General features: G+C 42.8%; 1 protein-coding gene across 4 annotated transcripts in view; it reads right to left on the reverse strand.

Moving 5' to 3' along the window:
* Positions 1–15,561, reverse strand: part of LOC145357408 (talin-1) — a 251,244-nt gene that overhangs the window by 35,169 nt on the left and 200,514 nt on the right. For all 4 annotated transcript variants that reach the window (XM_080210771.1, XM_080211034.1, XM_080210857.1 and 1 more), the window contains 10 exons: positions 14,163–14,306; positions 13,878–14,039; positions 13,403–13,543; positions 11,273–11,454; positions 7,138–7,270; positions 5,786–5,887; positions 4,529–4,699; positions 946–1,095; positions 601–702; positions 393–512 (listed from right to left, as the gene is read on the reverse strand). In XM_080210771.1, coding sequence (XP_080066897.1) covers positions 393–512; positions 601–702; positions 946–1,095; positions 4,529–4,699; positions 5,786–5,887; positions 7,138–7,270; positions 11,273–11,454; positions 13,403–13,543; positions 13,878–14,039; positions 14,163–14,306 — 1,407 coding nt within the window. The remainder of the gene's footprint in view (positions 1–392; positions 513–600; positions 703–945; positions 1,096–4,528; positions 4,700–5,785; positions 5,888–7,137; positions 7,271–11,272; positions 11,455–13,402; positions 13,544–13,877; positions 14,040–14,162; positions 14,307–15,561) is intronic.

Here is a 15,561-nt window from a genome sequence, read left to right on the forward strand (position 1 = left end):
GTAGAATATTGCAGACATAACTACACACAGGAGGGTTTTAGTTGTGAGGAGTGGGTGTTGTCTGCTTGGGCTACTTTGATTGCCTTTGGAAGCTGGAGAGGAACTTCCTAGAGTTTTGTTTCTTAAATTGATCTAATTTTATTCTCCTCTTTTGCCTCTCTCACAAGATTGCAAGGCTGGCTGCTCAGTGTACTGAAGGCGTAGAGAGGAGAGGAATAGAATGGGATCATGCCGCGAGTAATCTGTGCCACAAGGGTAAGGAACAGTTAACTCTTTGCCTCTCCTTAGTTTCCATATTCTTGTGTGCCAGTTTGTAATTGTATTAGAAACAGGAGGGATCACTGGATCAGGCATTATGATGTTTCGATAGGTAATATTGCACTCTGAGTTACCTCTTCATTTTCAGCGGTAATGGCTGCAGGTTTGGCTTCCTGTGCCAGATGTCCATAGTCACTGGTAAGCTGATTGGCCAAAGTCCCCAGTTCGTCTGGATTGGTGGTTGATTTAGTAACCTAAATATGAATAGAATCTAAAATGAGAAACAGCAATTCGAGTTCAGACTGGCCATGTTGAAATCAAAACTGAATGAATGGCACCCACCATTTCTTGAACTGTCACAGCAATAGCTTTGGCAGTCTTCACCATGGTGGTCTGGTAGTCAACAAATGAACCCTCTGGCTCACCTGAAGCACTTTCATCAATCTAGGTTTAAAGGAAAAATACATCAGTTCCTCTAAGGACCAATGAAAATAGAAAGCAACTGTATGGATTGACACCCTATAACCCTGTACAATTACCAACATACTTTTCTTGCAAGTAAAACTGAAAGTCGTGGTTAGCAATTTATAAGTTTCAACAATTTTCATAGATACTGAAGGTCCAAACTGCACTGAGTAGGAATCTTTTTCCAGTTACTGTGTTAACATCTCCAACACACGATCTCACCTTGTTTATGGCCTGGTTGATGGAGTCCACCATTCCACTCACGACTCCGGCAGCACTGGCTGCATCACTGAGTGTTCCTGACAAGTCCTCCACTGCCTCCTTCATCATCTGAACAGACTCATCCAAGGCATCCTGTGTTTGCGCAGCTTGCTAGAATAGAAGCAAGTAAACAAAAGAATGGAAGTCAAATATTTGAGGCTGCATCAACCTACGAGATATCCAACCAAACCCAGTGCGTAAGTTACTTGTTATTATTATACTTCTAAAAAGCACTCCAATTTCTCACCTAGATAGCCAAAGCTCTGCATTTCCTACCAGAGAAAATAGATTCTCTCTCTCTCCAACCCCATCATATTTCTTTATAATTTTAAGGATTTGATTAGATCATCCCTCAATTGACTCACTCAAGAGGATAAATCATCAAGGTTGTGCAACCTTTGGGGTGTGGAATTCACATTTTAACTTTTTGGAGCACTGGCATTATTCTGGTGAATGTGCGCTTTAGCTCCTCCAAAGCCAATAAGGCTCAAGGTTCAAAATCGAATGTGGTGGTCCTGATGGAAACTGATAAAGATTCAGTACTTGAAAAGAAGAATAATTCATTAGACTCTGATTTTCTTTTGTACCTGTACACAAAAACCTTTTAATCATGTGTCCAGGAAGCATATTAGCATCCAAACAGCGTGTTAGGTTCTAAAAGAACTATCTACTTGCAATCGATTGGAGAAAGGCTAATTTTACTGAACTATGATTTGGCTGAAGTGGACTAGAAACAGCTACTTGAAGATAAATCAATAGCAAATCAGTGGGAGGCTTTCAAGGAAGGAGCGGTGAGGGTTCAGAGCAGATGGGGTCTCTTAATCAAACATGGTGAGACTAACAAATTCAGAACCCTCAATATCATGGGGCTTAAAGAAAAAAAGGCAAACGTATGACAGGTATAAACACCTCAATACTGCAGAAGACCTCGAGTTGTATAAAAGGGATGAAATTAAAAAGAAAATCAGGAAAGCAAAGAGACCACATTGAAAATATTGACAAGTAAATCAAGGGAAAACCCAAAGTTTTTTTTTCATAAAATTGCAAAAGATAACTACAGAATGTGCAAGGTCTATTAAATTGCATGAGGGTAATCCACTGGGGACAAGTCGGAGGACATTGGTATGATTCTTAGTGAATATTCTTGTGTCTGTTTTCATAAACAGAAGGAGAATACAGACCTTACAACCAGGGAGGTGTGTCAATATTAACTGAAGAATTAAAGGGTTCAACAGCTTTGGAAGTGGATAGATCCTCAGGGCCCAAAATGGAAAAAAAGTATCCTAGGCTTTAGGGAAAGAAAAGAACAGTGGGGACTCTAACCATCATTTTCCATTCCTCTATGGTACCAATGGACTGGAAAACAGCAAACACTTCAGTATTGTTTAAAAATGGAAAAAGAGATAGATTGCGTACTTACAAACAGGCCAGTCAGCCTAACACATGATAAACCTTCATTTAGAAGGGCAGATTAATTGAATACAGTCAAGCACTGATTTATTAAGGGAAGCGGGTGTCTGACTAATGTTCAAGTATTTTGAAGGTGTGTAAAAAGGAGGGTTAAAGAGGGTAGCATTTGATGACGTCCATATGGATTTTAACAAGGTTTTTGATATGGTTCCACTTAGCAGCCTGATCACAGGATCCAAGGCCAAGTTGAATCCAGAATCGGTTCAGAGGTCAGAAGTAAAGAGTAATGGTCGAGAGGCATTTTGTTGACTGAAAGGTTGTTTCCAGTTGGGTTCAGCAGGTCCGTTTCTTTTTGTTGTATATTGATTTGGACTGGAATGTAAGGGTATGATTAAGTCTTTACGTGACACAAAAAATTGGCCATGTAGTTGATAAGGAAGTAAATTGTACTAAGTCTAGGACAACATTCAGCCCTGGGCTGATAATTGACAACAAACATTTACACCACAGAAGTACCAGATAATTACTAATTCCAACAAGAGAGAATCTAACCATCTCCCCATGACATTCAATAGCATAAGCATTGTGAGATCTTCACCATCAGCATCCTGAGTGTGATGATTGACCTGAAACTTATCTGGAGCAGCCACATAAATACTGTAGCTACAAGAGCAGATCAGGGGTTGGGAATTACATGCAAGTAACTCAGCCGCCAAATCCTCAAAGCCTGTTCACCATTTTTACAAGGCACATGTCAGGAGTGTGAATAGAATACTTTAGGTTTGCCTGGATAAGTGCAGCTCCAAACAGCAAGAAACCCAACACCACCCAGGACAAAGCAATCTGTTTGATTCCTCACACCACCTTAAACATTCACTCCTGCCACCACTGATGCACAATAGCAGCATATATGAGCAGGAACTCACCATGGCTCCTTTTTCAACATCTTTCAAACTTCCTACCGCCTAGCAGGAAAGTGGCAGCAATCGCAGGGGAACATCACCACCTGCATGTTCCCTTCCGAATCACACACCATCCTGCCTTGGGACTACATTATTGTTCCTTCACCATCACCGAATCAAAATCCTAGGGCTCCCTGTGGTACACTAAATGGACTGCTGCAGGTGAAGGCAATGGTTCACCACTACCTCTTCAAGAGCAATTAGAGAAGGTAATAAATGTTGGGCTTGCCAGTGACGCTCACATCCCATAAACAAATAGACTCCAGGAAGACATTGATGGATTAGTCAGCTGGGCAGAACAATGGCCAATAGTTAATCCGTTGGGGGTCAGACATTTGGGAAAGACTGACATGGGTAACATGTAATAAATGGAGTAATATTAAGAAGTGCAGAGAAACAGAGGGACCTTGGGAATGCACATCCACAGATTCCTGATGGTGCCTGGAGAGGTAGCGGAAGTGGTCCAGATGGTATAACAGATACTTACCTTAGGATTGGGAGATTACTCCAGAAGTGTAGAAAGCACTAGTAAGGCCAAAGCTGCAGTACTGTATGCAGTTCTGCTCACTGCAACATAGGTAAGACGTGAGTGCAAAAGGGAGATACCGAGGTTAGGAGGAAAGACTGGATAGACGAGAGGTGTTTTCTTTGGAACAGAGGAGACCTAATTGAAATAAATAAAATTATGAGATGTCTAGGTAGATTGGACAGGAAGGACATATTCCCCTTGGTTGATTAGGTCTTTAAACAGGGGTGAGAGGTGGGCAAGTTGGGGGAGGGGGGTGGATTCAGGTGGTTTAGAAGGGAAATTATTTTCCCCGGAGGGTGTCAAAGAAACTTTCACGGCATTTTAAAAATATTTGGATTTGCCCTTGAAGTGCTGCAACAACGTACAAAGCTACAGAACAACACTGAAAAATGGGATTAGACCATTTGCTAACTAGTGTGGACACAATGGGCTGAATGGCCTGCTTCTGCACTGTACATTTCTCTGATTTTGCAACATATTATGTATTCATGAATTATAATTATAGACTATATTGATCACTGCTAAAGATTCCCTGCTCTTTCCTTAGAATAAGGGCTGCATGTGCTTGAAACAATCTTGCATTTGCAAGCATAAACCAAATACGGCCACAAGCCTCAACAAATTCCTGAGCATCTTTGTTTACCTTTGGATTGCCGCCCGCCTCTTTAGCTGTGTAGAGCATCTGAAGTGCAGACTCTGCCAGTGTCTTGGTCTGATCCAACAAATTCATCTGGTGCTGGTGATTAACTGTCTTTGATGCTGCACCTATTGAGGCCATGGTAAGTGGCTCAAAGTAGCTCACCATCTGAGACACCTGCAAGTTTGTGAAACAACACACCCAACTGTGAACAAGAAGGAATCCTAGTTCACATTTCAATTTTCAGCACAAATACGCAACTGCTTCAAGTAGATTGCTACATGAAGCGCTGAACATTGGAGACCATTTTAAACCGACACCTGAAAAACTCTGGTGTTGAATACTAACATGGCACACTGGAATTAATTCCACATTACCAGTCTACATTAAAAAAGCGTAAGGATATGTAAACAGTACTGCAAGCACTGTATTTAACCCTTATTCAAGAATAGCGATACTACCACAGAATACTGTTCAAGTTATTTATAGCTATTGAAGTCAAAGGCTTACAGAAATGTTGCTGCGAGTATGATGTGTTTTACGGTGCACTGTTTTTAATTCACAAAGTGAAGGAATTGTAAAATGTATACTTGTGTAGGGCTCAGTGTGGATTCTGGGAGCTCCCACCTTTAAACATTTCCACAGCTAAATTCAGGTTCCCTACCCCAGTGACAGACTCACATACACGAGCTGCCAGGTTTAAAAGGAGCTGTAAGCAGAAACCGGCTCACAGGGGTCGTTCTTCAGAAGAAAAACTTGAAAAAAAACTTGAAAAAAGTGACTAATTCAAAAGCAAGCAGCTATTCTAGTATTTTATTTGTTGTCTTCACACTGCGGCGTACAATCTTCTCAGTTTTACCCTCCTCTTCTTCTTGAACTTGTCACAGGGAAAAGCACGAGAGCACTGTCAACTTTCTGAAACATTCTCAAAAGGAGCTGGGCTCTACTATGTACCTTCCCAAAATCTCTGGCTGTGATCAGGGACTCACCATATGGGCAAATGCGAGGCAGAGGCGCAGAGAGGGAATGCTCTGAGAGATAGCATACAGCTCATGTGATGAGTGGAACCATCCTTTTCTATGATTCCGTGTACCGTAATCTCTCAGCGCATTATGTACTGTGCTGCCAGCGTGGAGGATGCCATGTTTTGTTTGCAACAGTTATGGGATTCATTACATTTCTTTTCATTTACAGTTAAAGAAAATGCACATCAGAAGAAGTTTTGTTGCAGAGTAAAGTGCCAGGAATCTATTGTATTTTTACCTTGTGTCCTAACTGTGAGGCCTCAGCCCGTGCTGCAGTTGCTACTGGGTCAATCAGATTGTTGATCTCTTGAACAGCTCCAGCCATTTGGTCATGTAGAGCCTAACGGAAAAATCATAAAAGTATAAAACATTCACAAAAAGGTGTGGGCTCAAGCTTGGCATTTTTACCCATCCTGCGGTAGTTCAAGATAGCAGGAATTTAAAGAAATATCTTGTAGTCAATTAAATAGTCTGAAAACATGGTCACAGTTCGTACTGTAACCAATTTGCACACAGCAAGATAACAATGACCAGATTGGTTTCATAGCAACAGCAGTTAAGGGATAAATATTGACCAAGATGCCAGGAAGAATTACTCTGCTCTCCTTTGAAACAGTGGCATGGGATCTTTTACAGCCATATGAGGAGGTGGGCCCTGCGGCGAGGGTTTAACTTTTCAGCTGAAAGATAGCATCTCTGACAATGCAGCACACTCCCAGTACTATACTAGGAGTGCCAATCCAATCCCTGGTGTGGGACTTGAAACCACAACCTACTGACAGAAGAGAGAGCACTACCGCTAGTCCATAGCTAATACCCTTTACAGAATATGAACTATCACTTGAGAAATTGCATGTCCACTTTTATACTTCCCTGTAAAAAGCCTCTTATCCATCCCATCTTAAGACACGCACTATTCCCTGGTCCCCAGGTCAGGACAACCCTAAGCCACTGGCAATAACATACTACAACAAAGCATCAGGAAGTTGGCCAACATGATAAGAGTGCAGCTCATCCAAGAACCCCTCATTCTGACAAGTGCCTGCTCTTGGATTGCAAGCTTAGAAATCGTAAAAGGCAACACTGAAACCCTACATTGCAGAAGGTGACCTTTCAGCCCATCGAGTCTGCACAGACAACAGTCCCACCTAGGCCCTATCCCCGTAACCCTACATATTTATCCCACAAATCCCTCTGAACTATGCATCCTGGGGGAAAAAATGGGGCAATTTAGCATAGCCAATACACCTAACCCATACATCTTTGGGCTGTGGGAGAAAACCAGAGCACCTGGAGGAAACCCATACAGACACGGAGAGAACATGCAAACTCCACACAATGACCCAAGCCAGTGATTGAACCCAGGTTCCTGGAGCTGTGTGACAGCAGTACTAACCACTGTGCTTCTCACCTGTGTGTGTCACAGAGATTGCACACTTGCTACCCCATGCCTTTGGATTTTGTTACACGATGTTTTGCAACAAAAAAAGACTTCAGCTGTCTTTATACAGATTTATTTTAAAACATCAGTTGAGACGGACAGATTGAATTACAGAAGATCACCGAGTGAGGAAAGTATTTGCTGCTCACCTCTTGAGAGATGTCTTGGCGTGGGGCCAGCTGCTGACTAATTGCTGCCAGAGATGCCTGGTCGACATCCCTGATACATCGATTGAGAACCTCGATGGCTTCATCACACTCTCTCTGTCCTGGAGCTTTATCTCTGAAGGCCAGAAATTAAACATGTAGCATTAATACCCTACCTGCGGATCACCACAAGGAGAGTTCTGTAATCGTGATAAATCTAGAATCTTTACATATTCTGTTACCACAACAATTTGATTTGATTTATTATTGTCACATGTATTTGCATAGTGAAAAGTATCATTTCTTGTGTGCTATACAGCTAAAGCATACTGTACATAGAGAAGGAAATGAGGGAGTGCAGAATGTAGTGTTACAGTCATAGCTAGGATGTAGAGAAAGATCAACTTAATGCAAGGTAGATCTATTATTTTCCTGAAGAACATCCTTTTTGAATTGCTCATCCTGAGCATGCATTTTAAAGAGTTTTCGTTTATAATGGCCCAAGAGTCTCAGGTGCTACGCTACAGAGCACACTACACAAAAGGTCTGATGTGAAACACAAGATTGAAATATGCAGAACTCTTATGAAAAGCACTATACCCCAAAAACCACTAAATTTCACATATACAAAATGAAGTTCCTGTTGGCTATTCACAGATTTTCTTGCAACTTGTAAAAGAAAGAATTTAACCCTCAAAGTGCCATCGCATGGTGACAAATAAGGTCACCAGGGAAAAAGGAGGAGCAGGCCATTTGGCCCATTGAGCCTGCTCCGCCATTCAATAGGATCACAGCTGTGGTATAACGCCGCTTCCATGCCTGCCTGACCTCCTCATAACCCTCAACTTCCCTCTAGATCAGAAATCTGTCCAACTCAGTAGTGGTGGTGGTGGTGGTGAGTCTGGAAATTATAGCAAAAACCTCCATTTAAAAACGTCTGGCATTCATCAAATTTACAGAGTCCTTGCTACACGCCTTGGGAGTTTGAATTGCACTAGGGGTGGGGCCGCAGAACTCACTGCAATTTACACAGTTTAATTCAATAAACCTCAGCGCTTACATTTTGCTAACCTGGTAAGACCACCAGATGGAGTATTCTGTTTCAGCAGAGATTGTTAAATGCTTTCATCTGCCTTGCTTTGCTAGGTTGACACTCAAATATGGAGCATCAATAACAAACAGATGTCGGTGGTTCAACTCAGTCACAAATCCCGAGCTGAGCTAATTGTACGTTCTGTAGCCCATAGACTCAGAACAATCCTAAAAATGCTTAACTGCAGTTGGAGTGAAACAGAGAGATGGAAATGTTCAGGTTTTCCACAACACTTCAAAAAATGGAAACTGAGTGGATGCTGAAACAACAACTTTCATTTATATAGCATCTTTGAGACTGTAAACCACGCAAACAGCTTCACAGGAGGGTTATTTAACGCGAAACCACATAAGGAGATAGTCATAGAATCCCTACAGTGCAGAAGGAGGCCATTCAGCCCACTGAGTCTGCACTGACAACAATCCCACCCCAGGCCCTATCCCCACAATTACCCTGCTAATTGCTCTAATATCCCTGGACATTATGGACAATTTTAGCATGGCCAATCAACCTATACTGCACATCTTTGTACTGTGGGAGGAAACCGGATCACTTGGAGGAAACCCTCGCAGACATGGGGAGAATGTGCAAACTCCACGCAGACATATTGGGGGCGATTCTCCCAAAAGTGCTGAATTGGTGAGAAAACTAGTGCAAATCCCAACTGCTTTTTCAGTTCAATTTTAGACCAGAATCTCCCACACGATGCAATGCAGAGGTCACAGTTGTAAATATCAATAAAAGGTCGGGGAGGGCGGGACCTATTCACACCAGGGTCTGACAGTTCGGGAACTCTGTGCATGAGCAGTGGCCCTGATCTGTCAGTCTCCTCGCTTGCTGGCCAGTCGGGAACCCTCATACTGCTGCTCCTCCAGTATCCTCCCTCCCACTCTGCCCAATTGTGACCTGCACAAGCATTCCTGGCTAGTTCTGATTTCCCAACCCTCCCATCCCCGTCCTATCCTGGAGCACCCTGATCTCCAGCAGATCCCCCCCACCCAGGTGACAATTCCCCCACCCCAGCAGACCTCACCTGCTGACCCCCATCCCTGGGAGGCAGACCACCCCAGGAATGGAGACCTCCTCTGGTGGACCACCGCCTGCCCCAATCATTGGCCGCCCTCCAACCCTGAATGATCCCAATGCAGAGTGGCAGTGGGACTGTCCCACTCCCACCGATCGTCCCAAGCCCTGCCCACAATGGGCCCCATCCTTTGACCCCACCCACAATATGCCCCACCCCTTCCCGCCTCCCAAGGCTTGTTCTCCAACTCTGGGAGACACGCATGCCAAAAAAAACATGCGTGCAGGATGGGAGAATCGTCCCCTTTATCTCCAGTAAAGGAAAACTTGGTCAAGGGGATAGGTTTTAAGGAGCAGCGTAAAGGATGGCAAAGATGTAGCAAGGTGCAGAGATTTAAGCAATAGAATCTTAGACCCAGGCAGCTGAATGGTGGAGGGATGTGCAAGATACCAGAATTGGGATAAGATCTGGTGATTCTGGCAGGTTGTAGGGCTGGAGGAGATTATTAGGTAGGAGAAGGAGATGAGACCATGGAGTCATTTGATAACAAGAATTAGAATTTTAAAACTGAAGTGTTACTGTACTGGGAGCCAATGTAGGTAGGTCAGCAAGCGCAAGGAAGATTGGTGAACAGGCCTTGGTGCAAGTTTGGACTTGGGCAGCAGAGTTTGTTTTTTTTGGTTGCTGTTTCTGTACATGCTATTGCATTGTCCACAAAAGGTTATTTCAGTGATAGCTTCCTGAATTTAAATGCAATCACAAAACATGGGATATAACTGCAACACTTTCACATTTAAACTGTAAGTCTTTGCTAGGACTGAGATCTAATCAAAAGCAGCAAAATCAGATTGGAAAGACACATTTATAGAAGTATCGATGCATCAAGATAGGCACTTATTTGCAAATGAGACAAGTCGGCAATTCATTAGCAGTCATCTAAACACATTACTATTTCCAAATTCAAGCAGCTAGGAGAACAGCTTCCACTTTCTAATAGAATTTACTGACTGCTTATAAACAAATAATAGTAAATACAAAAATGTGATAATCAAAGAGGAAGAGCAAGCCTGTCGGAAGACACAAATCACAAAAGTGAAGCTTAAAGCTAAGGATAGCTATTGCCTGGAGCTGTGCGTGTAGTTATCTTTTTGATTTTAGGTGACGTCCCATATATTGGGAAGACAAAAGAAGAATGTTAAACGTGGGATACTTTTTGAATGGCAATGGCTCTATTTTTCATAGAAGTTTGGGAACTGTGAATTCACATTAACAACATAGGGACATACAAAGAAGCAGTGGGGTAGGCCATTCAATCCCTTGAGCCTGCTCTGTCACCCAGTAAGATCGTGGCTGATCTAACACCAACCTCCAATTTACATCTCACTGGCCCCTGATAACCTATCACCCCTTGCTCACCAAGAATCTATACAACTCTGCCTTAAAGAAAACAAAGGCTCTGCCTCCACAAACTTCGCAGGAAGAGCGTTCCAAACACGGGATTGCCTACTGTTCAATCTAACTCTTGTGGCTGCCCTGGTAATATTGGGGAAGACAGGGTTAATACAAGAAACTAACAAGTGTGCATTTCTTGCGTAAACAGGCTGTCCACCACTGCTTTGATTTATCTTAAAAATGCCTAGAGAAATAAAAAGGCTGACTATTAGTCTTGGAACACTAAATAACTAAGATTTTTTTAACAAGCGCTCACACAGCTCCTTTAAAGGAGGACATCAGACAGAAGAAGATACTTAAATAGGGAATGGAGCGTTAGCAGATGGAGCAAACCATACATGAATAAAAGGCATGGGAATGTACAACAGCGTCATAAAACAATTTGCAAAGAGCAAAGCTTAGGCAGCTTAAAGTCATCTGAATCTCAGATCGACATTTCAAAGAACTTAGTGCCAGATAATTTTAAAATAAAATTGTCAACACTGAAAACCAAATTCATTACAACAAGTGAGCCTTATTTTTTTAAACGCGAGTTCCTCAAAACAACTTTGTTTCATGGAAAGTAGTACCTGATTGAAGTGATGAGTTTCTTGATAGAATCGGAGACAGTTCGAGAATGTCCAGCCAAAACAGACCATTTTGGTGGGTCTTTTGGGTTCACAGCAAGAGAGCGGGCAGTCTGAATGAGACCAGTTGAACTATCCAGCATGGTCTTCGCAGCCACAACAATGGGTTCCATGGCATTAAGACCCTGTCCCAAAAAAAAGTGCAAATACATGCATACATTGTTGAGGAATTAATTGCAGCAAACATTATTTTACAGACACTTTGTTAAAAGAGCAGTCAATATTTCAGTTGGATATTTGGCGCCCTCATGTGGGCAAATACTGGAAATTATTCACTTACTCCAATAATTAACAAGACAGCAGTATTATTGCATGACTGCACTGTTTATTAAGTTTCATGTCAGATGTGTGATATCTTGAGGTAGCCTTTGTTTTTAAATAAACCATATAAGGCAGTGTTGTTTGCTTCATCAGCTCCATACTGAAATCATAAATGTGTGATTGCCATTCAATGACAGGTGGATAATATTGCTTTCTGCAAGAGTATATGTTAGCATAATTCAGTACTGTCAAATTTAACTGCTTTACAATCAGTCACCAGAATCCAACAGTATCAATAGGGACATAAATGGGAATGGGGAATAGACCACACATTCAACATGATCATGGCTGTCATAAGAACATAAGAACATAAGAAATAGGAGCAGGAGTAGGCCATCTAGCCCTTCGAGCCTGCCCCGCCATTCAATAAGATCATGGCTGATCTGTTGTGGCTCAGTTCCACTTTCCCGCCCTCTCCCCATAACCCTTAATCCCCTCTCTTATCAAGAACCCATCAACCCGCTTCTTAAAAATATTTAGCGAGGCAGCCTCCACCACTTCAACGGGCAGAGAATTCCAGAGATTCACCACCCTTTGAGTGAAGAAGTTCCTCCTCAACTCCGTTCTAAACCGCCTCCCCTTTATCTTGAGGCTGTGCCCCCTAGTCCTACTGTCTTTTTTGAGCGGGAAGAGTCTCTCCACCTCTATCCTATCCATCCCATTCATCATCTTATACATCTCAATGAGATCTCCCCTCATTCTTCTAAACTCTAACGAGTACAAGCCTAGTTTATTCAGCCTCTGGCCTCAACTCCTCCTTCACACCAACGCACCATACCCCTCGATTCCCGGAGACACCAAATATCTGTCTAACTGAGCTTTCAAATATATTCAATGATGGGGCACCCGCACCCTCACATACAGAACTCCAAAGGATCATGATTCTTGGAGAGCTTGCAAAACCCTATACTGTCAGATGTGATTCCCAAATTTGGCAGCACTCGCTGAGCAATCTGACTGCACTAATAACTACACCAACCACCAAGTTAAGAGGTCATAACGTGACTTATTTGCACTTGCTGGAAGAAAAGCATACAGTTATATGCATGTGCAGGAACCTGTTCTTGGCAAACAGAAAGGATATGTTTAAGCCTTGTTTTTTTTTTAATTACTCAGAAACTTAGGGAGCCTAAAGTTCCCTGGTGCCTTCTCCATGGCAACTAAAGTCAACTTGCCAACCAACCACATCTCTTCCTCCTGTAGTATCAACTGTTGTGACCATTTGAAATTCTTACGTTTGCCCTGATAAGTGCAAGATGAAAAACTTTGGTAACACATCCCTTTCTTCAGCAATAATGGAGAAATATCTCATCTCAGTGTTAAACGATTAACCCTTTAGTCTGAAACTGTTTCTTGGGTATTCTAGATTTTCCAGTTAGAGAAATGGTGTCTCCCAGTCTAGCTTGTCAAGCCCTTTCAGAATTTTAGAAGGTCAAAGTACTTTTCCCTTTATTGCTGTCCTAAATAAAATCCAGGTGATTGGCACTCCCATTCACCAACACAGCAGTGAATTAGCTATCACTGTTCATAGCACATTCTAACTCAAACTACTAATCTTCTGTCATCGTGTATTCTTGGCTAATGGTTAAAGAATTGATTTGAAGATTTTTTTAATGCATTGTTTAATGCAGCTGAAGACAGCATACATAATGGAATTCACCAAAAACTGTTCACTGGGCATTTTGATTATACTGTGAGGATAACCCTATTCCCTTTCTGTGGCTCACGGAACTACCTTGGTTGATAACATACCTCAGGACTAATCTGAGCTGGAACGCTGACAAACTCCGGGTTGGATGCAAAAGCTGTCAGATTCTCTACAGCTTCTATCAGAGGAACGGTCGCAGCCCGGCAATTCTCCCGGTTCTCATCTGTGAACGCGTCATCAAGAGCCTAGTATAACAAAGAAAAAAAGGTAATAAATCGTTCCTGGATTTTGTAATATATTTAAAATATCACAACTGATTCTGTGCTTAAAAACAAATGTTAGCTTTCATTTTACAGATTAGCCTTTGGTGCCAACAATCCCAATCTCTAATAGATCACTCTCAATTGATGCGAGCCTTCAAGGATCCTCCTAAAGCTGCCACTTTCTTACTAAGCACAACTTTGTTTCCGAAGAAATAAAAGTGACTTTAACATGGCTTGTTTGTTACTAGCCAACTCAGCTCCAGAGGTTGCTACCAATCCCATATTCACTTTTAAATACAGGTTTTCGGGGAGTTACCTTGATTGTCTTCACGAGGTTGGCCGTGCTATTCGCCACCTCCTTGGCCGATTGAACGAACTGCCTCTTTGCCACAGGGTTGGATGTCTTGGATGAGGCCAGACGGCAGGCGTTGCACAGGGCAGAGGTGTGTTTAGCAACAATCGTGGCAGCAGACAACACCTATGTTGGAAAAGAAATAACACCCGATCCTAAGATTTCCCACCATCATCCACGGAGCTTCAAAAGCCAATTCACTGCAGGGGATAAATGTTTCGATGCCACAGCAGCAAAGGTTGATCCTACCTGTGACTGAATACAAGCTGGGTCCACCAGGTTTTGACAAGCCATCTGGATTGCTTGATTAGCTCGAGCAAACTGAGCTGGGTCAACCAGGCCTTGCTGACCTGCATGACTGTTGGGATCGGAGATTCCCACAAGGTAAGCGGCCTGGAGTGAAGGTGGGGGATTTTTGAGGGGGGGGGGGGGCGGGGGGGGGGGGGAGAATTTTTAAAAGGTTAGAAGTTTTTGAACATTAAAAAACAACAAATCCACTGTCTTTGTCTCTTACCATTAATCACCGAATCCTAAAATTTCAGGCCCCTTTTTCAATTTTTAAGAAATCAATTCACCTGCACCCACTACAGTTTAACTATCGCCACAACAGTTCCACAGCAGACACCATCTCCCTGGCCCTACATTCAACCCTGGAACATCTAGACAACAAGGACACCTACGTCAGACTCCTATTTATTGACTACAACTCAGCCTTTAACGCCATTATTCCTATGAAACTCAACCCAATACTCCATGGCCTGGGCCTCGGCTCCTCCTGCTGCAACTGGATCCTGAGCTTCCTAACTCTCAGACAACAATCAGTAAAGATAGGCAACAACACCTCCTCCATGATCATCCTCAACACAGGTGCTCCACAAGGCTATGTTCTCAGCCTCCTACTATACTCCTTATACACCTATGACTGTGCGGCCAAATTCCCCTCCAACTCAATTTACAAGTTTGCCGATGACACCATCATAGTGGGTTGGATCTCAAACAACAACAAGATGGAGTTCAGGAATGAGATAGTGAATCTGGTGATCTATTTATCTGGCGACAATAATCTCCCCCTCAACTTCAACAAAATGAAGGAAATTGTCATCAACTTCAGGCAGCATAGAGGAGAACATGCCCCTGTCTACGTCAATGGGGACAAAGTAGAAAGGGTTGGCAGCTTCAAGTTTTTAGGTGTCCAGATCACCAACAACCTACCCTGGTTCCCCCATGCCAACACTGCAGTTAAAAAAGTCCACCAACGCCTCTCCTTTCTCAGAAGACTAAGGAAATTTGGCACATCAACTGTGACTCTCACCAACTTTCACAGATGCACCAATGAATGCACTCTTTCTGGTTGTATCACAGCTTGGTATGGCTCCTACTTTGTCCAAGACCTCAAGAAGCTATAACAGGTCATGAATGTAGCCCAATCCATCACGCAAACCAACCTCCCATCCATTGACTGTCTACACTTCCCACTGCCTTGGCAAAGCGGCCAGCATAATTAAAGACCCCACACACCCCGGACATTCTCTCTTCCACCTTCTTCCATCAGGAAAATGATACAAAAGTCTGAGGTCACATACTGACCGACACAAGAACAGCTGTTTTCCTGTTGCCATTAGACTTTTGAATTGACCTACACTGCATT

The sequence above is a fragment of the Carcharhinus amblyrhynchos genome, chromosome 1 (assembly GCF_965287045.1).
Source record: "Carcharhinus amblyrhynchos chromosome 1, sCarAmb.v2.hapA, whole genome shotgun sequence".
NCBI lineage: Eukaryota > Metazoa > Chordata > Chondrichthyes > Carcharhiniformes > Carcharhinidae > Carcharhinus > Carcharhinus amblyrhynchos.